The 25,571-nt window shown below is 31.4% G+C and overlaps 1 protein-coding gene and 1 pseudogene across 6 annotated transcripts in view; both read left to right on the top strand.

Annotated features, from left to right (window-relative positions):
• LOC100754537 (protocadherin-11 X-linked) overlaps positions 1–25,571 on the top strand; it is a 474,898-nt gene that overhangs the window by 28,103 nt on the left and 421,224 nt on the right. For all 6 annotated transcript variants that reach the window (XM_035450272.1, XM_035450271.1, XM_035450270.1 and 3 more), the window contains exon 2: positions 263–2,755. In XM_035450272.1, the coding sequence (XP_035306163.1) occupies positions 263–2,755 (2,493 nt within the window). The remainder of the gene's footprint in view (positions 1–262; positions 2,756–25,571) is intronic.
• Positions 10,475–10,575, top strand: LOC113837716 (annotated as a pseudogene).

Below are 25,571 nucleotides of genomic sequence, written 5' to 3'. Positions count from 1 at the left end.
ATTTAGTATCATAGATGCTTTGTAAATGTATTAAAGAACTTAATACCTTGCTTTTTGTTACGATGTTAACTGTAGGCCAAGTTGAATTTCAGAGCTATAATTTTCTGTTAGCTGTTTCAAGGCTATCCTATTGTCCTATGGATCTTCAAAACTGGAAAACTTCCACACTAAATGAGTTTTTAAAAACTTAATTAAAATTTATAATGCATGTGGTATTGTAGATTAATATAATTTAAATTATGTATCAATCCATGTTTTTCAGAGTCAAAATATATTTGGTCTTGATGTCATTGAAACACCAGAAGGAGAAAAGCTGCCACAGCTGATTGTTCAAAAGGAGTTAGATAGAGAAGAAAAAGATACCTATGTGATGAAAGTAAAAGTTGAAGATGGTGGCTTTCCTCAAAGATCCAGTACAGCCATTTTGCAAATAAGTGTTGCTGATACAAATGACAATGGCCCAGTCTTCGTAGAGAACGAAATTGAAGTCAGTATACCAGAAAATGCTCCTGTAGGTTCTTCAGTGGCACAGCTCCATGCCACAGATGCTGACATAGGTGAAAATGCCAGAATTCACTTTTACTTCAGCAATCTAGTCTCCAACATCGCTAAGAGATTGTTTCACCTTAATTCTACCACTGGACTTATCACTGTTAAAGAACCACTGGATAGGGAAGAATCAGCAAGCCACAAGCTACCGGTTTTGGCATCTGATGGTGGATCAACACCAGCAAAAGCTATGGTGCTTGTAAATGTTACAGATATCAATGATAATGTCCCATCAATTGACATAAGATACATCGTCAATCCAACCAATGGCACTGTGCTTCTTTCGGAGAATGCTCCACTTAACACGAAAATTGCTCTCATAACGGTGACCGATGAGGATTCTGAACATAATGGTAGGGTGACATGCTTCACAGATCATGAAATTCCTTTTAGATTACGACCAGTATTTAGTAATCAATTCCTTTTGGAAACTGCTGCATTTCTTGACTTTGAGTCCACAAGAGAATATGCCATCAAAATACTGGCCACTGATGCTGGCAAACCTCCTTTGAATCAGACATCCATGCTCCTGATCAAAGTCAAAGACGAAAATGACAATGCCCCAGTTTTCACCCAGCCTTTCATAAGCCTTTCTGTTCCAGAGAATAACTCTCCTGGTTCACAGTTGACAAAAGTCAGTGCAACGGATGCAGACACTGGACGCAATGCTGAAATAAACTACCTGCTAGGTTTTGATGCACCACCTGAATTTGCCCTGGATCGTCGCACAGGCATACTGACTGCAGTGAAGAACCTAGATAGAGAAAATCAGGAAAAATATTACTTTACAGTCCTAGCACAGGACAATGGAATTCCACCCTTAACGTCAAATGCCAGTGTCTTTTTGACTGTTCTTGACCAGAATGATAATATCCCACTTTTCACTCACAGTGAATACAACTTCTATGTCCCTGAGAATCTTCCAAAACATGGCACAGTAGGTCTGATCACTGTCACTGATCTTGATTATGGAGAGAATTCTGCAGTTACTCTCTCCGTCGTAGATATGAAGGATCAATTCACTATTGATCCACAGACTGGTGTCATCCGGCCAAATATTTCATTTGACAGAGAAAAACAAGAATCCTACACATTCTATGTAAAGGCTGAGGATGGTGGTCGGGTATCACAGACTTCAACTGCTAAAGTAACCATAAATGTGGTTGATGTCAATGATAACAAACCAATTTTTATTGACCCCCCTTCCAATTACTCCTTTGAGTGGGTCCCACCATCCACAAATCCTGGTACAGTCATCTTCAAGGTTGTTGCAATCGACGATGATATGGGCATGAATGCTGAGATCCGTTACAGCATTGTTGGAGGAAACATCAAAGAACTGTTTATGATTGAACAAATATCAGGCAACATCACATTGAAAGAGAAATGTGTTTTTTCAGATCTTGGTTTACACAAAGTGGTAGTCAAAGCTATGGATTTAGGACAACCTGATTCTCTCTTCAATATTGTAAATGTCAATCTGTTTGTGAACGAGACAGTGCCCAATGCTACACTAATTTATGAACTAGTGCGCAGAAGCATCGATGCACCTGCAACCCCAAGCCCTGACACAACTAATTCATCCACATCAACAATTGACTACGTCAAGATCATGGTTGCCATTGTTGCTGGTACCATAACTGTCCTCCTGGTGATTTTAATTGCTGCAGTGGTAAGATGTCGCCACTCACCACACCTCAAGGCTTCTCAGAAAAACAAACAAAATTCTGAGTGGGCTACTCCAAACCCAGAAAACATGCAAATGATTATGTTGAAGAAGAAGAAGAAGAAAAAGAAGAATGCTCCCCAGACTCTGCTACTTAATTTTGTTACTATTGAAGAAGCAAAGCTGGATGATGCCGACAATGATAGAAACAGTGTCACACTAGACCTTCCCATTGAGCTGGAAGAGCAAACCATGGGAAAATACAACTGGAGCACTACACCTACTACTTTCAAACCTGACAGTCCTGATTTGGCTAGACACTACAAATCTGCCTCTCCTCAGCCTGCATTCCAGATCCAGCCTGAAACGCCCCTAAACTCAAAGCACCACATCATTCAGGAACTGCCACTTGATAATACTTTCGTAGGCTGTGATTCCATCTCCAAGTGCTCCTCCAGCAGTTCTGATCCCTACAGTGTTTCCGAGTGCAGCTATGCATTGACAACCTTCAAGACCCCTGTGTCTGTACATGCCAGACCGGTAGGTAATCCAAGTTTTTAAGTAATCTTTCCAACTTATTGTCATTCTTTTCACTTGATAGAGGATTATAAAAAGCATTTAGTTCTAGGAAGTCTCCAAACAATCATATTGCACAAAATATTGAAATAGGAATATGTATTCATGAAAATTTGGTAGACAAAACAAAATTAATGCTAAGTTCAGAATTTTTGGTACAGACTGATGAGTATAATAAGGGTAATTTTGTCTGTAGGTGGCAGTCTAATGCTTCTTGCTACAGGACATAATACAAAAATTGCATAATAAAAACTATAGCACTACCCTCTTTACCATCTTATTCATGACACTCAGAAAAGCCTGGACTTCTTCTTGCTCCATAGGGAAGTTTTTTCAAATGTGATAAGCAGCTCTCAATACAAATGGTTTTGTGAATCCTGGCCACATGTTGGCAAATCTGCAGCTGTCTGAGGTATTTAAATGATACTAACATATCCACTATCTCTTCCTTTTGATAATCATGCCACCAACTCTCAGCAATGAAGAGTTTCAGTTTCATATTAGGAATTCAAAATATGTTTGTTCATCAAACTTGCATTCTCATGGTAAAACCTTAGAACATTTTAAGAGGAGGCATGATCATTCTCATCTTCCAGCCACAGAATTAAATAGGGAAGCATCTTTAATTTAGGCTATCAGTTAAATATTTGCATATTTCAAAGTCCTTCAGGAAACATTCTTAAAAGATAATGACTTTTGGAAAATTGAATATGTTTGCTTTGCCTAATGGGCACAAAGGGAAAAAAGAGCATATTAAGACCCAAGAAATCTGTTCACAATAATCTAAAGCCCAATACATTTCTGAAAACAAGAGTTTATACTCTGCCTTTTAAAATTGTATTCCATGGAGAAATTAGTACAAATTTATCTAGAAATTCATAGGTAAATTAAAAGATTTAAGTAAGTTATTTCCTTAATAAAGTTAAATGATGGAATTTATCTACATATTATTTCTCTAAAATCATTCTACTATTGATTTTTTTGTTTCGTCTGGGTAACTCAGTTAGTAACATCATTTGCAGTTAATAAACATCTTATATTAACTTATTCGGGCTTAATATAGTGATTACAAGATCAAAAATATGTTACTTTTCATTTAACATTACAGATACTAAAAGAAGCCTATCACATTCAAGGAAACAGTACAAATAATTGACCAAGATTTGAGGAACAGTTTGAATACTGAAGATCACTAAGGACATATAAATTTAAAATACAGAGTGATACTAATATTGATATTTTTCTCTTAAAAACACACTAAAGTTAAGGTATTAATTAAACACTAGGTCTATTTATATTGCAATAGAGCCACCACTCTAGGAATCCTACTGTGTATTTAATTTAGAGTGTATTGCAGTTTGGATCAGTTCCATGATTATTTATGTGAATGATAAATGTATTAGATGGCTAAAATTTCCATAGTATGCTTTTGCTTATACTTACCATTCAAGTAGGAACTCTAGTTTCTTGCTTATTACCACTATTATTCCATTTATTAGAATTATTTCTTCATAAGAATATTTATTATCAGAAGCACTTTAATATTATTTTTCTCCAAATAATTTTTCCTGAGCTATATTTTTCAAATGCTTTGAAAAATGTGTACTGAGTGTTTTTGAACTGCATTTGCAATTCATAAATTTCAATGGATTGTCCCAAGAAATTAGTGAAGCAATTTTTGTATATATCTATTTTTAAAGGCATAGAAATATTTTTGCATACAGAAACTTTAATTGAGTAAGTAAACATAAGATAACACAGAAACAAGGGAAAATGATATATTTTCTAGATATGCTTATTATTTGGTTTTGTTTTTTATGATTTCTAAATTTAAATTAAAGTTAAAAACTTTCATATAATTATATTTTTTTTCATAACACATCAAAGGGATACATATCCTAATCATACAAATGCCTTAGTGAGTTAGGCAAAACATAAGGAGTGCCACTGAAAGTGAATTATGGGTTATCATTAGTATTTTATAACCTTAATAGTCTATCCTAGAATCAATTGATTTTTGTGATTCTTTTCACAACTTAAAAAATAAATCTACTCTATACTTAATGTCAATAGTGACAGTTACATTATTTCTTTAATGAGTATCTTCTTCATATGACTTGAATGATCGCAACAAACTAACTTATACCATTAAACTTATCTGAATACTTTCATTTTTTCTGCTGTTGCAATGTTTCTTGCACTTCCTGTATATTCGTTAATTTAGAACTACTGTCAAGAGATGTGTCTTGTATGCACTGGTATTGAAGAAAGCTAAAGAGATAATTAAGCACATAAAAGGGAGCTTATGTAAACACTCACATATAGTCAGTGTTATGAGAGACCAAATAAAATTTGGAAGGGACAAGTGTGTCAGTCTGTAAATTAAAATAAAACACATTGTTCCTTAAGGAAATTCAGGCAAAATTTGATCAAAATATTTCTGCCTTTTTCTGGCAGAAACATTCCAATTTATGTTAAATAAAGTATGTAATATTTCAAGAGGACATAGTGTAATATTTACAAAATACTGATTAGTCAAACATTTAGAAATATGCATTTGGTAAAAAGTAGTTCTAGAATGAATTTTTCATTTTAAAAATGACCCTATGCTCTTCACTTAGCTTTATTCTCACTGTGGTGTTTGGAAAGATGTGGAACATTGGTTCTATATCATTAACATATTGGATAGAATCTCCTATATCTGAGAAATATTTTGCTCTTGTTTGTCATCAATTTTCATGTGTATTATGGAAGCATTTTTGTGCATATTGTAGTAGAAATGCAGAGCTTGAAATTGAAGAGGAAAAATTCTATAAATAATGTTCTATTAACATCATTAGCTAATTTAGAAGGTAATTTTGGTATGATCATATAAAATTGTAAGAATACACAGTTATTTTAGAATTAATACAGTGAAAGCAATGAATATGAGCAATAAATAGAACTAGAATGGAAGTACCAATTTAAGGATCTTCTATGGACAATTCATTGTCTTTTTCATTATTTTTTTGTGGTTGGCTCTTTCTTTGTAGTATAGTCCTGGCTGTCCAGCAACTTCTTTACAATATGCTCCACCATAAATGTTCCATAAAATTCTGTTATTTGAATTGAGACACTCTTTTACTCTTTATTTTAGAAACACTCTTATTTACACATTAATCCCCCATTCCCTCTCCCTCCCATCCTCCCATGCTCTCCACCGACCCCTCCAACTCACCCCCACCCACTCCCCAGGGATACTGAGGCCCTCCACGGGGGACGGTCAATGTCCCTCACATCCTTTGCTGGATGGCCCAGGCCCTCTTTCTTGTATCTGGGCTGTAATAGTACCCCTCCATAGGGAATGGACTCCCAAAGGAATTGAGACAATCTTAAAGCTCATACGTTTACAGATAAGATAAAATATATAAAACAGTGAGGAACAGGTGAGATGGCTCAGTGGATAAAGTGCCTATGGAGCAAGTATAAGGACTCAAGTTTAGAGCCCAGAAAATATGTAAGAAACTCTACAATGGCATTTTCTTGTAGCACAGAATTGGGAGAAGGGACAGAGACAGAGAGATCCCTGAAGAACTTTGGTCAGTCCCTCTATCTGAATTGATGAGATTCAGGTTCATTGGCATATTCTCTTCCACAAAATAAAAGTGGAGAACAATATAGGAAATATATCTGATCTCACCATCTGGCTTCCACATGAACACCCAGAAACATGCATGTGTATCAGCAAACACAGGTGTCCATACCCAAACTATCAATATGTGTGAAACATATGCATGCAGAATAGTGGAATGTTTGGATAGTTTCATTCATAAACAGAAGCATGCTATACATAATACATTAGACTAAGCCTGAGATAAAATTGCCAATCACTGTTGAATTCATTCACATTTATTCTGTGCATCAGTATCTTAGCATGTCAGTTATAGCCACATAGCATGATTGACAATGTCAGTCCTACAACACAACCATCTGATTTTGATAACATGTTATTTTTCTTGCCCTAGACTGAATCCAGGACATCAACTATTGAAATCTGCACTGAGATATAACTTTCTAGGAATAACATAAATTCATTATTTCCCCCAAATATTTCAGTGATTTGTGATTGCAAAATTTGGCCAAGATCATTAACTTTGTAACTGTTATTTCTTTACAAAGTTAAACAAAAATAAAAACGACCTTAAAAATTAAGTGCCACATGACCATGATCTTTCATTATCTGTAAATTGGCAGCTATAAATTTAAAGATAAATTAAAATTTTTGGAAGAAGAAATGCATTGCTATATTGAGTTTTTCCATATTGCCTTTGCTTGCCTGCTCTTGATGTTTATAACTGTGATGAATGCAATGCTGTCTTTGTGTACATACTGGTGGGTAGTGTATCATTTGTGAAATATGAAATTAATTGTCCTCTGTGATGACTGAAGACTTTAAACATCATCTCTGGGTGTTTGGAAGTGAAGGTGAACAATTCATACAAACTACCCTCTGAAAGGTATCGAAGGTAAGAAAAAATTGTAAGGAAAATTAAATCATAACAACAACAGCAAAAAGATGAAGAAATATATAGACGAAGATATTGAAAACATGCATTACTATTGTTGCTGAGAAAGCTATTATTTTTATCTCTTGTTTTGAAAGAATTGTATGATGTAAAATCAAGTTAAATTTTATGATTATTTTCATCATATTTTCAATAATTTAATATTGAAATTATTTTTGCAGTAAATTGATTCATCACATATCCATTTACAATGAAAATAAATCTGTGAAGGGTGTACAATTCTTTATACTCCCAATTTTGGTATTTTTTATTAAGAAACATAATCCCATTCATATGAGAATAGAAACAAAGTTTCACAGATCATATTTCAAAATGATTGCACCTGAATTTTGAAAATCTCTAGGAAAAATTTGTGACACTAGAATAACATTTGAATGGGTTTATTTTATTTGTCTGGCATTATAATATTGAATACACACCATTACTCTGAGTAATTTGCTTTAAATAGTCTCTTTTCACAGTGATTTTGATTAGCTACTTTCTTTTATAGAAATAATTGGATACCTCATAGGTTGTATAACCTATCTTTGCTTTGAGAAAGAATGATAGGACATGATTTTATTACATTTTCTTTAAGGTGTTTAAGGTGTTCTTTAAGGGTTAAGGTGTGACTTACTAACACTACTAACAGAATTAAAACAAATCCACAAAATCCTCTCTTTTAATATTGGTATAAAATGGGAGTATAAAGAACCTATAGCCATCTATAACATAAATTTTAAATTTTTCTTTCAAATTCTAAATTATGTATTTACCTGGAAAGGTGTATATGCATATGTACATTAAAATTAGTGTGTTATAAGAAGTGTTCCTTATGTGGTGATATTTAGAAGAGGTTAGTGCTATATTTATGGTTTCAGATTAGTATGGTTCTCAGATATTTAATATTTAGGTAGTAGTTTAAATTCTGATTATATTAAATTCGTTCAATGCATATACTATCTGGATGCTTAAAATTTACTTAGTTGATTATAATGACTGAAAGTAATATGATTTGATTAGTAATTTAAAATGCCATGGGCATTATAATATTATATTATATCTACTTATAAATTCTTGTTGATACAGTAAAGTGAAATTTAACCTTGCACATATTATTCACATGTAATTGCTTTTTATAAAATCTACCTGCTTCTTCTTGATTAATGAAGTATTCAATTCACATTATTCCATAAACTGTATAAACATAGTCACTTTAATATCTTTCTAAAATCAAGGCTATACAGGTACTAAGAAATACTATATATAGGGGCAGTTATAAATTAAGAAGTTTCAATTTAATTTAATTTAAGTAACAAGGCCAAAGAGAGTGAATCAAGAGTTTAAATATTATATGATATGCTACTTTGACTTCATGAGAATTTTGTATGTAATTATTCTGTAAACATATTTTAAGTTGTTGTGTCATGATTTGCAGTGTGTTTTTTTTTCTGCATAGACTTAGATTTAAAGGGAAGTACCTTATTTTTAATATATTTTGTTGACTCTTATTATTTTAATGAGATTATCTCCTAAATTTTATTTTCTATAAAGGAAGTTGAAACTATCTTAATATAGTCAATGAGCATACCTTTAAAGGATTTCTCAATGGCTTTTGAATATTGTCAATGCATACGATTAAAATGGAGATTTTATTTTTAAAGTCATGACTTTAACTCTTTGAGAATTGCTTCTTTGAGAAAGGAATTTCTAAACTGATTCCTTTCTAACTCTTTGTGCTAGAAAATTTTTACCCATTGAAAACCATTGATGGATGAGATTTAACAATGTTTTAAATGATCCCATATGAAAATATATTGTCCTTTCAACTATTAACAATCATTCATTAATCAGGTTTTGTGCTTAGGAAATTTTCACATTTGAGAACAAATTGGAAAGCACTAATTGTAGTTTTCACAACAGCCAAAGAAGACAAAATCATGTGCAGCACTACTTTCTTAACAATCTGATTTGGTGTTATTTTTAACTTAGCTGTCATTCTTAATATACCTTTGCTTTACAAGGTCAAAGTTTACTTTGAACTTCTTTTTTTGGGTTAATACTCCCGGCATATTTTCAGTGAAATAGTATTGATGGAATCTATGTTCTCATTTTAGGCATTAGAAAGAGAATGGTAGAAAGATATGTAATATTAAAAACTAATTGTCATAAGCAAAAGAATTTTTTTAACTTACCCTGTGAATCATAGGTAGATTAATTGATGAGTTGAAATACAAAATATTTTTTGAAATATAAACACTCTAAGAATGATTTTGTTTGAAATCCATATTTCATAAATTAAAATTGAATTTTTTATTTTTTAAAATAAGGTAGTTAAGCAATTATATTTCTAAATTTATCTTTGTTCCATATTGAAATATGTAACTTATGAAATCATGTCATTTCCATTATTTATATGTTTAATATTTTCCATGTTAGCTATTCTGACCACACTGTAAAGAAAAGTGGATAAACTTTAAGAAAAAACTTACATTTAGAGTTATTGAACCTCCTTTTTGAACAATGCTTACCAATATTTTAATTTCAAAACAAAATACTGATGACTGACTTTCTGTTTAGACATTCCTACTCAAGTCACATTAGACATTACTACTCAAGTGACATTCCCATTATACTACATTCCCCCTCATTTCGATTAGACATTCTCACTCAAGTCAGATTGCCATTAGACAGTCTCACTCATGTCACATTTTGTAAACACTTCTGATAGGTTTTCTTATGTAACAAATCTGTCCTAGATTTCATAGAGTTTCACAGTAAATATTGTTTAAGTTTCAAACATATTCAATGGTGCTATAATAACAAAGTTTTAAAAATTTATGTTTTAAAAGAACTATTGTGCATTTTTCATGAATTGTGGGCATCTGCATATTACATCCAAAATACAATATTGTCTTTATAATTAGTAGGGAGTTTTTAAATATTAGTGTAGCCATAGTCTTTTAATTTTAGTTTCTGTGTAATACATGAGTGTTTTAGAAAAATGTAGAACTTAGTTATGAATAACGTTATTGTCTTTGTTTCATACTATATCAGGAAATTTATTATACCTTAGTATTTTAGATTGAAAGTTCAATAAGTTTGGGATGAAGTCATCTTACAGGTATAAAATTATTCTGTTTGCAACTTTGGCAGCACATATACAAAAATCCGAATGATAAAGAGAATATTAGCATGGCCCCTGTGTGAGGATGACACATAATTAATTTGTTATTTTTTATTATGAAGTTTACATAGATGGTTTTGCAAATAAGATTTACTTATTTATTTTATAACTTTGTGATAAAGCTGAAAATAGTTGATAATGTAGTATACAATCATTATAAATACCTCCTCCATGAAACTAACCTAACTTCAGCATAAATACCAAGACTTGAAGAAAAACTATCTCAGTAAAAAAGAAAGCCGTGCAAATTTCTTTAAATGTTCTCTTAGTGTACACAACCAAATTATTTATTTCTAAGAGTTCTGGTAACAATGTTTTAACTTTTCCACATTCTAGATATTCACATTTGGGGTTGTTTTAGCTCTCCATTAGTAAGTGCCTCATTATTTGTGATGATACACAAGAAACATTTTCCATTCAAGTAGGATTGATACTTTCTTTGTCCCATAAAACTATTACATTTTGTTAGTTTTCATATAATCTAACCTTGAATGGATTATCAGAAATATCTACACTGTTCCCAATTATGGAATCTTTCATTCTTCACTAATCTATTACATAAAATATTGTTCTTTTTAAAAATATGAATGAATTTTAAAACAATACATGCTTTTGCTTTTCACTCTAAAATATCATAAAAATAGATTGCAAATTATTTGTTAATTTGTCAATTGGAGAAATTTCAACAATTTCTCAATTTAAAATTAAATTGTACTGTGTTTACTCCACAGTGGTTACTAATAGCCTGGCAATTCACACAGGTTATTAGTTATAAAACTTCAAGAAGGCCAGGCGTTGGTGGCACACGCCTTTAATCCCAGCACTGGGGAGACAGAGGCAGGCAGATCTCTGTGAGTTCCAGGCCAGCCTGATCTCCAGAGCAAGTACCAGGATAGGCTCCAAAGCTTCACAGAGAAACCCTGTCATGAAAAACCAAAAACTAAAAAAAAATAAATAAAAAGAAAGAAAAAGAAACTTCAAGAAACAAAAATAAACAGATTAATTATTTCTTTTATTATATCCCTGGTTTGTCTTTAATTACAAAATCAGTGATGGAATTACCTCAATAAAATGTTAAAATTGAAGAGAATTGATCATAAACACTGTTTTATACAAAAGTATTTCCAGTAATTCAATATGCTGTTTAGCAGATTTTTAGTTTCATAATCTTCAGGTAATAAAAAAAAAAAAACCTGCTCTATGCCAGGTAAACAGAAAATTTTTTTTTTGTATTCAAGGCTCCATAAAAAATTAGAATTACATAGAAACCCCCCAAAACAGTTTCTGAGCTGTTTAATAATTTGACCACTCAGTTGTTTAAAATCATGTGTTAGGTAACATGATTTGTGATGTTTTCATAGAATAATTATATTCACCACAGAGATTTATTTATTTAAGAATGCTTTGAATCTTACTTGGTAGAATGTCTGTGTGTATATGCTAAAAAAGCAGGAATAAAGACAAAATACAATTTTCAGTACACTATGAGTTATTTTGCTCAACATAAGAAAATTTTTTAACTTCATAAATAGATGAAGTTCATACATAGGAACACAGAATTATACAGTATTATAGATTTAAAGATAAAAATGTTTAGCTTGCTTTATAAAATTATCATTACTTGAATATAGAGGAACTGCTAATATTAAACAAAAAAATTTCATATGGTCCCACAACTCACCTAAATGTGTAAAATTTAATATTGCATAAGATTAAAACATGCATTTAAAGTACACAGAAATCATACAGCTGATTAAAAACTCATTTTAATTCTTCCTACATTTGATAACTGATAGATATACATCAAACTTTTGTTTAGTAATTGATATACCTGATTGTGTGTCTAGAGCAAAAATTAATTTATTTTGAGATTTATGTACTTCTAGTATACTATGATTAAACTGGCTTATTGTATTTATAAGCAGATGTCTTCATATGTGTGGTTATTCTTTTTAGTTTCTAGGAGAAAAAAGGTAACAAATTCAAATATACGACAGTTCTTCAAGATATTCAGAATATTAATGTCTTTCTAGATTGCTGTGCCTCAGTTCCAAAATATTCTCATCCTGCTTCATTCACAGCATCCCATTTACCATCATGTTTCATAAAACTCTTGTCTTATTGAGTATTTTCTGATTATGTGCTCATGCTTATTTTCCCTTTCCTTTAAATTATTTGAATTTAAAGTAACAGTAGTAATTGTCTCCATGAAGTTTCCTCTTTAATTAAACATTGAAGACTAAATATTAAAGTGATATGATTAAACAGATATTTTTGATATCCAAATATTGAGGTCCCAATTCTCTAGTGCAAAACACAGCTAAATTCACCTTTACTAATATCTAATTTATGTTCAGTTTTATGAATAAAATCCACTAAATTTTAAGATTATTACTGTTACTTACATTGATCCCAATTTTAGTGAAATGTAAACACTAGTGTAGTAGCTCTCTATGCACTTTTATATGTCTATAATATTATTGGTTTAATTTATACCTTCTTCAAGAGAGTTTATAATGGACTTTTCATCATCATATACATGCTGTTCTGTGTATATACACACTTATTTTTGTATAAACTTTAGCATGGATATGGATTCACATTCTTTATTGGAATATTTATGTGGATACAAGTAGTTTTCACATTGGACAATGTGTGCAATAATCAACATTAGTTTCTTTGGCATGGAGTTATTACTAAAATTGTCACTTGAAGAAAAAACATGTTACAGATGTGAAAATTTAAAATACATAAATATCTCCATATTTTAGTTTGTACTTTGTAAGTGTGCTTAAAAACAGGTTTGTATGTATATATTGGAATGAATATGATAGAAGTCTCTTTATCTGTAATAGTTTTAGATACTATCACTTGTTTGTACATGATGTAATTTCAGTGACTAAACTGTAATCTGTACTGAGTAAAATATCTAAATAAAAATTTTCTGTACTGTAATAACTCATCTTCTGATATTTTTGAAGCACTATTGCAAGCAGGGGCTGATTATTTTGTTAATATTAACTTGAATTCTAAAATACTTTTAGCATAATAACTCCTAGATTCTTTATGATATGAGTCATTATCTGTGATAATCCCATTGGAACTTTCTGCATCAACATCCTTGTTCACCAACAATATGAGGTAACTGATATTTTCCACTTAATCTAAAACAATAATATTGATAGTATATTTTTTTATTTTTACTTTACTGATTTTACTGTATTTATATTCTTTAAATATTGGTAAAATGATATACTTTTGAACAGTTCATTTGAGAAAACATACCTAATAATCGAGTATACCATGTCTTAAACTAAAAAGAGTAACGTGTTTCTCAAACATTTACTGGAAGGCAATGTGGATGATGTAGCTCTTAGTGAAGGGTCCTAGAAGAGACAGATATGACACAGTGGTTGCTGTTATTAGGAAGTACCCCCTTGGTGTAGCCCAGGTTTTTTAACTGTAATTATCTTAGAAACAATAAGTAAGAAAACATGATAAATCAATACTATTTTCTTTCATTGAAGAAAAATACCAGAATAGAGCAGGATTTAAAAAAAACAAAACAATAAAATTTTTTTACAAAATTCGAAACCACATTTTCCTAAAATAGTTTTGAGAGTATGTGTGTATGCATGAAATTGTGTGTGTTTGTATAGCAAATTGCCTTGCAGTTTTAATCCTGAACTCCCAGTGAATACCCAGTTTAAGAAGTAAGCTATGGAGGTGATAATTACTTCCTCTCAGTCACATGCAAGTAATAATTAAATCCTTTAGGGCTCATCAATAAAATCCATTCACATTTGTCCCTTAGGCATTTTTTCCTAATTTTCCTCATAAGTTTGTGTTACTTGCTACTTTTCATTTGTCAAATAAATTTCTATTGTCCCCTGATGGTCTTTCTGTATCAGAAATTCAATAAATTAAGTTTATTCATAGACAGTTTTATCTTTCTCTTACATGAAGAATAAAAACTAAGTCACCATTTTTAAAGGAATTTTGTAGTTTTATCCACATCTACATGTGCATCCTATTTCCAACCACCTAAAAAATCAGATATTTTTTACTCCAATAGTCCATTTCCTTAATCATGACATCATCTTTGATGACCCTATAAATATGTTCAATTTCCCATAACTACTTTGTGAGCTTATTTAGGTTAAGACAATTCTGCTGAGCAACTAAAATAGCTTCAAAAGGTCGGTGATTTTAATGTACAGTTTTGTAGATTAAGAAATATACAAGTAAATTTAACAACCAAGACAATATAGTGAAAATTGCTACCTGAGAATCAATGAAAGCCCCCCAAAATTTAGGTAAAACAATAACAATTAAAAAAGACATCAATCACTTAACTCTTTCCATTTATAAACCAAAAAATTCTTATAAAATTAAAATTGCTTATTTTGATGAGTTCATCCTAGCCACTTGAACACTATATGGAAACTCTTTTCACACTGTACATCTTCATTAATTCTAGAAAGACTTTTAATATATATTTCACATCTTAGATTGTTATTTCATTTCACATCTATGAATTATATTCAGCTAGCTTCAAATAAATAAATCTCTATTTGTTTATCTGTATCTAGTTTCTATCCAAAGAATTAAAGAAGTATGTAATAAAAGAGTTTCCATTGTGTTTGATTTCATCAAAGAAAAATATTTTCTATAAAAGCAAATTTGTATTTATACACATGTGATATATGAACTTAAATGGAGTTAATAGAACTTAAATTTAATTCCCCATTTAAAAAGCAAAGGGAGGAAGAAGAAAATTATATTCTCCTGGAAACACATTTTTTATTTGGATTTAGAGAGACTTTTTCTTGACTTGTCTTCATAGTGCTTTCTAACTTCCTGCCTATTTTATATTGACTTATTTAATTTTTAACTTTCAGGCCTGTGAAACATTTATAAATTTTAAGAAATATGTGGTTACATCTGACATCAACTTTGATTTCTGACACGAATGGAACTTTCCTATCCCACAAAAATACAGCCCATGCTCTGACAAATGATAATATCAGGCTCAGTACAAAAACATACTTTCCCTAAGTACCTTCTTTATATAAGGCAATGTGTTTGGCATTTTACATATTTTACTTATTACCTCAGAGTCACTGACTCTACTGTTAGTAATTGGTAGAATAAGGGATTTGTCAAAATCAGATTGACTCCCTTTTCCTTTCAGTAGACCACATCATAATTATGACAGCTGTGCCTCTGAGATCCTTTTATATGAAAACCAAAGGCTTCCTCTATCTTTTACTTCCTTGTTATTTTATAGATTGTTTAATAAGTCATCAAGTAATTCAAGCTGACTACCTTGCTCTTCCTTGGTGCTTGCTCCACTCAGTCTCTTTCAGTGATGTGTGGGCAGGTAATATTAGCAATAATTATTTGTAGCAGAAGCTTATAAAGTTATCAACAGCTAATGTTCATTCTGGAAGATACATTAGTGAGCTAAAATTATTTCATTGATCTTCATGCAAATACTATATTGAGAGACTTGTCATCTATCCATTGTACCTTTGCAATGTACAACACATGATTATGTTTCAAATGCTCTGAATTTCACAGCAATTTCAACCAGCAATTTGTAAAGGTTTATTGCATTTTATGTAGCTGAGAAATACTGGTAACAATATGAAATGTAAATAAGTCATCATATATTTATAAAGTGTATTAAATCATTAATTCTAGTAGAAACTGCTTCATCCTCTTTACTTTAGTAATTTTGATTATATAGCACAAATTAGAGAACTATTTGATTTTGAATTTGATTTTGGAATTAGGCTAATTCAAACATTCAACTTATATATATATATATACTAATTGGAATGTTAGTACTGTCCAAGATATATACTATAAATATATATTTTATAATGTATTTAATTCAAAAATTTCAATTACAAGCACTCATATAGGAAAAATTATTAATAATTAAAACACACTTGGGGGCCATGAACCTCCCTTTCCAAAAGAAAGGAATGATTCAAACAGGAAGAAACTATAAATGTTTGCTAGTTCTATGTGAGAGTACTAGGCACACTGAGAAGTAGTGTTGTGGTATAAGACTTGATATCAGGTGGAATATTTTTCTCTGAATCTGGCAATACTAGTTTTTGCTCTGTGGTATTTAGCTCCTTTGAATCACAAGATTTTCCTCTTTACAGAAATATCAAGATATCTATGTTAAAAGATTATTAAATGGGCAGTTGTGGTGTACACCTTTAATCCCAGAACTTGGAAGGCAGAGGCTAGTGGATCCCTGTGAGTTTGAAGACAGCCTGATCTACAAGAACTAGTTCTAAGATATCCAAGGCTTTTACACAGAGAAACTATGTCTCAAAAAACCCCAAATAGTATAATTGTAAAAAAAAGATAATTTATAAAGTATGCTTGGCACAGTATAAGTAGATACCTCAGCCTATTCAGTCTGTAATATATTTGTGTCTAGAATCAAAAAATGAAATGGTGTTATTAAATAATAATAAAACTAAGAAGAAAACAGTAGGTTTAAACTTTCTAGGAGAATGTCCTTGGTTTTGAATTAGCTTACCTACTTAATATATCTGTTACCTATAGAGACCACTCACATTTTCTGAGACACAACTTCAGGATTAAATACAGAAGGATGGACATTCAGAACATTAAATAAACTGAAATTAAAAACAAAATGACAATTCTATACAAATTATCATCATCATCATTTATGTGTAACTACATGAGCCATTAAACATATGTACATTTCATTTCTTTCCCTGAAATCACTGAAAATCCTGAGTACTTGATTATATGTATCTTATTAATATTTAATGAAAGTTTCAAAACCCCCAACTTTTCATCATACAAGAGTGACTAGAAGATTCCTGTGTTTCTGAATGTACTATGAAATCCATGAAGTGAATTTATATTATTTCTAGGACAACCCATACACACATGAATCTAAAATAGTTAACACCAGAAGTTAAGTAAGCTTAACTAATGTTCAGTAGCAAGTCAAAAATTTTGGATTTGGTAACTACAGTGATTCTTCTCTAAAAGAAGCTTGCAATTTCACTCATTGTCAGGCACTAAGTGGCACCAGAAAGTGGATGGTCTTCAGAATCAGAGGACATGAGTAAGAGTTGTGAGTTTCTTATCATTTGTTAATGAGCCTTGCATAAAACTTCTTGAGGTATCTAAGTTTTATTATTATCATCTATGAAAAAAGGCAGTATACTGCGAATTACAGAAAGGTTTGGGAAATTTAGTTGAAAAGTATTAAAAAATGTGATTTGCTCTTAACAGGCACTTACAATTGTGCCTTCCTTTACCAGTTACCCCAGGTACTCCACCTAACTGCATAGTAGGCAAATAATATTAGCATCATTCTCTATATCACAAAATAACTCAGATACAGCACTTCAAAATTTCAGTGATTTTAGTTAGGCTACTGGTAGATGATATTTCTTCTATTTTGTTCAACTTGTTCTAACACCTAATGCTGAATGTATTCATGTTATCTACTCAGTCACATGCATCTTATTCTGTATTTTAACAAAGTTTTTCTTGGGGACAATTTAACATACTTTAAAGTTACATATTATGTATATTGGCAATATATTTAGTATGCTGCAACTTTAAATGTTATTCTGTTAACTTCGTCACTTAAAATAAGGGAATTCAAAATCTGGTTTCAGAAGAAAGAATAAATTGCTGTTTCTTAAGTTGCATATCCACAAAAAATAAGTACATTTTATGTTGAAGATAAAAATCACTATCAGGTAGATGTCCCTGTAAAAGAGTCATAGAGGACATTAAACATGGTATAGTGAAATGAAAAACAATTTTGTTGTTGGGGACAAGTAAATGAACATTTCATGTGTTTGAACAGTTTATCCTGCTCACTTTGAGATCAATTTAAAAATGTTAAGGCTACTGATAATTTTGTGGAATGAAATCACAGATTGAAGGAAATTTGATTTACATTTGGAAGATCTCACTGATCCTATAGCCATATTACCTTGTCAAAATACTGTAGCTCAGTCTCTAGTCTGTTCACAGTACACACTCTTCATGTGATTACCATTAACTATTAAAGGCAATCAGCATTTTTATTCTGTATCTATCAACCTTAGCAAGTACTTTTATATACTCCTTAGTTCTACTGTATAAGCTTTCATTGTGATAGTTTTTATGTTGTTTTAAATGTTTTCAGACAATTGCATTTCATTTTAATATTCTCAACCTACTATTTTCATTATTTTATCCTCTCCATTATTTTGTAAATTATTTATAACCTTATGAGTTACATTCTCCACATATAGACTTGATTGTTCTTCAGTTTTAATAAAATATAAATACTGTTGTTAATGCCCAGATTTTGTTGCAAACAATGATATGATGTTTAAAACTATGCTTAGAAATTAGAGTGTTTGTACAAATGCTAATGAAAAAAGAAATAGAGTTCCCCTGTGAGTGTACTGAATATAATATGAGTGGAAGCCAGAAGAAAACTCAGTAAAGTGCTTCCAGTAGAAGTGTGAATATCTTAGTTTCAATATCATCCACCACATTAAATGAGGAAGAACAAAAAAATTATAACATATGTCATGGTGGCATGTGTCTATAACTTCAGTGCTGGGGATGCAGAAATAGGAGCATTATTCAGGCTTGAGTCCATTTAGTAAAGTCAATCAGTGAACTCCATAACCATTATCACAGAAAAAGTAACCTGGAGAATCAGTCACACACATACAGCCAAACACATACACACACACACACACACACACACACACACACACACACACACACACACACAAACGAGCAGTCTAAGATCATTATTTTTAAAATAAATTTCTGTTTTAGACCTTCTATTTAACACAGCAGGACAGGGAAAATACAAAATACTCAAAATAAATAATTGAGTGCTATTAGTATTTACTCTTTATAATGGAATTCTACCAAGGAAGTACAAGAAAAGTTTTGGCAGTATAGGAACAATAGCAATGTACAGAAAAAGTAATAATTCAACTCCCATCAATTATCTGAACAGTTTTACAAGTGTTTGAATTTTATATCTTTACGTATCTTATCATGAGAGATTAATTTCTATAGTAAATAATATGTAATTAGTAATAATTTTCTTAGTGTTTATATCATATATTTGAACTTTTCAAATACAAATTTTAAAGAAAACTTTGTTAAAAAGTTTAGAGCTGTTCGAGGCCAGCCTGGTCTCCAGAGCGAGTGCCAGGATAGGCTCCAAAGCTACACAGAGAAACCCTGTCTCGAAAAAAAAAAAAAAAAACTGTAAAAAGTTTAGAGCTGCCTGCCCTTTGTGGCACATACCTTTAATCCTGGTACTTGAGAGGCAGAGGAGGGTAGATCTCTTTGAGATCAAGTCCCAAACAATGAGTTCCAGGATAGTCAGTGCTACACTGAAAAGCACAGTCTCCAAAAACAAATGAAAAGGTAGCAACACTTTATTTGGGGGCTGTAGAATTGGGACAGTAGTTAAGAACACTGACTGCTATTCAGGTTCAATTTCCAGTCACCCACATAGCAGCTCATGTTGTTCTTTAACTCCAGTTCAAGGGGTTCTGACACCATCACACAGATATAAAATTAGACAACACACAAATGAACATAAGATAAAAATAAATTTAAAAAACACCATTATTGTTCAAAATTCAGCTTTTAAAAATTAGTTTAGAGTTACAGTCTTTAATGTAACTAAGATCAATGCTTAAATAAGAAATAATGCCTAATTAATAAAGTAATTATTTAAGACTCAATATTTTTACCTTATTTTTCATGAGTTTGTTTCTCTGTGTTAACTGTTAATTGCTTAATTAATATTCTAACATAGTTTTCCCGGGATTTGAAATATGTTGTGCCTTTTTCTAGGACATTTGAAAAAATCAGTTTAATTGTGCCATTTCAGAATTCAAAAAGAAGAGGAAAAAAATCATAGGAAGAAATCTTACCACTTATAGTGGCATTTCCTCTGGAATTTATGTACATTGCTTATGACTAATTCTTAGTCATTCTTTATACATGTAAATAATCACCTTTTGTCTCTTTACCTTAAAACTGTTACTTCAATAAATTCATATAGTAGAATAATACAGGTCATGATTCAATGTACATGTAATCTTCAAATTGCTGAGCCAAGAAGCTGAGTCTAAAATGTTAACAATTAGAAGAATTATAAACAGGATTCCCTAGGAACACTCATGCCTCTCCATCAAGGGAACCAGATCAGTCACTGCCTTGCTCAAACATCATCAGAGATGCTTCCTCCTAAGGCAGATAGGGGCAAATACAGAGACCCACAGCCAGACATTATACATCAAATAACAGCTCTTGAAACTGTCCTAAAAGCGATGTCTCCATGAAATCTTCCCTCTCAGGGCTCAGAGAACTCTGTGGGAGATGAGGTGGAAATAGGGTAAGAGCCAAAGGGTTTGAAGGATACCAAGAAAACAAGACCTAAATCAGCACTGACACCCAGTTACAGACCTCCTCTAACAAGGTCAAACCTAGGAATTCCCAGAATAGTTCTACCAGTTAGGGACCTAGTGTTCAAACTTATGAACCCTAAGTGGGCCATTCACATTCAAATTACTACACTCCTTCATGTTTCCACAAAATGAGAGTTATAAATCAGTATTTCAGGAAATTGTAATTACCACATTCACATAAAATACACCATTATATACATGTGCATGGAATATTGAAATAACAAATGCAAATACAAAGTATTTCTTTAAAATCATCATTTACATTTTTCATAATTTTAACCCTTATATATTAAGGTCCATTATATAGAAATTCAATGCTTAACAATCACTTGGTGGCCTGAACAGTTCATTTGCTTTGATATAATTTGTGTTCAAGAAATATGGAATCAAAAATACAAGCTTTATTTTTTTCCTTTTTTTGGTTTTTTTCGAGACAGGGTTTCTCTGTAGCTTTGGAGGCTGTCCTGGAACAAGCTCATGTAGACCAGGCTGGTCTTGAACTCACAGAGATCCACCTGCCTCTGCCTCAGTAGTGGTAGGACTAAAGGCGTGTGCCACCAATGCCCGGCTAAGCTATATTTTTTTTAAAATTCATGTATTTTTATTAACTTGGACATCATTATAATCAGCATTTTTATTTTATAAGGGTTAGAAGTAGAATTATATAGATAATTTAAGTCTTACAACTAAAAAGGAAAATTTTGCATGTAGGCAAATATACATAATTGGATCTGCTCTGACGTAAGTAACTCAGAAACAAGAGTCATGAGATTAATAAATTGTCCTGACATCTATATCTCTTGGTGGTCTTTTCTGAGACAGTAACATACATTCTCAATACTTATTACTGAATTTACCTGCATTAAACTATGTCATTCTAAAGAAACATATATAAGCTGATATGCACTGATATGCACATAGTTGATGCCATGTATGGATGTCTACATTTTTTTAAGTTTCTGTAACCAAATTTTGACACCCTTCTTTTGCTTAACAGGTGATTTAAAATAAATGTTATAACTCAAGAAAATAACAGATTCTAGGGTTATATCATTAGCTTCATTTCTTCCCTAATAGGATTACTAAAACATCATTAACTTGATGTGATTTATTTTTAAATCCTATTTAGTTTGATTTTATATTTATTTTTCAAATTTATAAACACAGGGGAATTTCCTTCAACAGGAAATAACAAAACTAGCAACGTGAGAAAAAGTAATCTTACCTGCAGAGGTTGTTTAAAAAATTAATTGATTATATGTACAGAAAAGCTATTAAAAATACCCAGAGAACCTGGACCTATTAACATTGTGAGTCTAATGAGTTATCACTGCTAACTGGAAAAAGGAAAGTGATTTCAAATAATTAGAGAATTCCGTTGAAGAGAAATAATTCCCACATTAGTCTATTGGATAATTCAGTAATTGAAGTTTTGTTAACTTGCCAATTTGTTGAATTTTAACACATTTTACAACTTGAAAAATAGTTTCAGTGTTGTGATACTCCTAGATAGTTGTCAATAAAGAACTATAACAACACACATTAGGGAAAATGTGAAGAATGACAAGAATGGTATGCCAGTTTGTCCATGACTTAATTCCCTTATCCTTGAAAAGTAAAGGTTTGTATTCAGTTTCATAGTTTTCTTATAAATTCTCACTAAGCTAGCTACATAAAAATTTTATTTTTTCCACAATTTGGTAAGCTAAATATCAAGGCTGGTTCAGCTAGATTTTTAGCTTAGGGTCTCACAAACAGACACAAAGTTGTGGAATATTTAGCCTTCTAGGTCTTGCCTGCAGGGGCAAGACTCTACTGTTCATTATTCACTTTTCTTGCTGGATCATGGCCAGTAGCCACCCTTAGTTTCTGGATATTCTTGTTAGCTCCATGACTCAATCCATCTCAGATACTTAGTACATGTTGAAACCTCTCACACTTCCAATTTCTGTGAAATCTTCTTAAAGCCAGTGGAAAATGCTGCTTCTGAAATCTCATGTTACAAAATTAAGCCTTCCCAAATAATCTTGTTGATAAGTGTTAAGTCAACTGAATAGTAAGGTGCTTGTATCAGTCAAATTCCTATTACCACTTAAAGTAACATAATCATACTCATATCAGATTCTCCAAAGCCCAAAGATTTGAACAGGTAACTGTGAGAGAGGTAGGAATTTTATAATTCTTCCTATTCACAAAAGGATTGGATAATAGTGATACCCCACCCTGTTGAATATTCTGTTTTTAACTAAGCTGTCTTCTGGAGACAAAGTGAATTTTAGATAATTCATCACATGTACCATTATTTTCTCAGGGGTTCTGTTCTCAGGGTGCTCTGTTCTACTTTTGTTTCAGGTAATGAAGGCAAAAACAAAAAGCAAAACACAAAACAAAAAAAAACATAGCATTGTATTATATGTTTACTGGCAAGTTACTGGGAGATTCAATCCACTGACAAGACATAGGGACATACTGCATTGTACGCTATTAATATTTTTTCAGTCCTACCAATAGTTCAGGCTAGTATTGTTAAATAAATGTCACCCCCAAAATAAAAGAAACAAAACAGAAAAACAAGAGCTGGATGAAGTGTTACAAGTTTCTTATAATATCACTTGGGAAGGATCTCTAATTCAGGGCTACACTGTGCTCCATATAAGGCCATAATTCTAAATAAATGTTTAAAGTAGTTAAGCAGAGGCCACATACTGCTTAGGCACATTTAGCTATGTGGTCTAGTGATTTTTGCTTACCTATTTTTATATTTTCTATGTGTATTGCACAATGTTGGTTGAATTAAGTTTCAGCTGAGTTAGGTTGGATGAATTCAGTTTTGGAGTGTTCTAAAAATCCTTGCTTTTTATGTTGTGCAAACATGAAATTAAGATGCATACATATAGTAATATTGCCTAGAAAGTACATATAATTGCATTTTATGCCATTTAGCTTCTCATTATAGGAGAATACAAGTAGAAATTTATGTCTGTGCAACTGAGTGTCCATTCAAAGCTTCAGTAGCTTCTAGTCAGGTATAGCTGATGTTGTGCCTTGGTGTTGTATACATTTCAAAACAAGTTAGACTCAAGAAAATTAGTGAGCTAGAATAAAAGAATTATTTAGGCGAATGAAGCAGATGTACTTGAAGAGAACCATGTGTAAGATAGACAAGGAACTCATGGAAATGTGGCAGTAGCAATTAAAGAACTTTGGTAATCGCAACATTTAAAAGGAGCAATCTATAAGGAAAATTGGATGAGGTAGAAAAATTAGCACACCACTCTTTTTCTGATATGATTATATTATAAATAGAACTAGAAAATTACTTATGAGGTTACTGTGAGGAACAAATACTATCATGACAAAAAACATGGATCAAAAGGAATCAATGCAATTTTGCTGTTTTTAATTGAACCAAAGAGGTTATGAGGTATATTTTTATCCACAGTATGGATCACTACCTGTTTCAATAAACTTGTTTGTGATATTTTCAGGAAGGGAGAATAGGTTTTGTGTAACATTTCCATATAGGTCATTCTCAGGTCAGTTGTGTCAAAATTCTTGACTCAGTAAGCAAGAAAATTTAATCAGTTCCAGGTGGTGAGGGCGCGGGGCATTTTCCTTTCCATATCACCTTAACCTTTTTTCTATCTCTCTAGCATAACCCAGTTGAGGTACTTAATTATTGGTAACATGCAATTCCCTAGCAAAATTAATCAAATTTACATAAAATTATATGAACAGACTTTATCCACAAGTGCAGAATATATATTTGCATTTTTTACAATATCTATTATCAAGTAATTTCTTACCAATTGGCCTACCTATTTTTGTTTTTTTCTAAATATTCTTCCACTTTCATTTAATATTTTACATTTAATTACAGAATAAAAATAAAATAAGTATCATGAAAATTATTTTACATACTATAAGAAAATTAATACAGAAAATTTATAACAAATATTACAAATTAAATTAATAATTTTGAAGTACTTCCTATACTTATCACAAAGTGATTTGATCTATTGTAGATCAATATTGAGAGTTTATATACAACCAAGAATTGCTGTATTGTTGATCTGATACATGCAAGGTAAGGAATATGTTCGGAGCTTTTTATTCAAAGGAACATCTGTTTAGTTCTTTCTAAAGGAGTTTATATTCAAATAGACAATGAGAAAATACAATATTTATATGTTAATTAATTTTTCTGATGTATATAAACTTCCAATGCTAGTTTACTTTTAATTGCCCTCAACTTCTGTGTTTTATGGCCTTTTATAGATTAAAATATCCAAGTGCTTTTTTATAGACTTCTGAAATTATTACTAAATTAACCAGCATCTTTGAATTAATATAGAAAGTGATATAAAGGATTTTATTTTTAGATACTACAAAAGTTAGGCAAATTATTTATTGGTAAGAGGCTTAAAGAATTGAAATATATAGTGAAGGTTCAGTCATGTACATGAAGAAAGTTAACTTGGAATTCCAACATTTATTTTATTGTTACTAAGGTATATTTAGATATTTGACTCTTG

This window comes from Cricetulus griseus, chromosome X (genome assembly GCF_003668045.3).
Source record: "Cricetulus griseus strain 17A/GY chromosome X, alternate assembly CriGri-PICRH-1.0, whole genome shotgun sequence".
NCBI lineage: Eukaryota > Metazoa > Chordata > Mammalia > Rodentia > Cricetidae > Cricetulus > Cricetulus griseus.
Note: the sequence above shows the minus strand (reverse complement) of the source record. Positions and strands in the feature narration are given on the sequence as shown.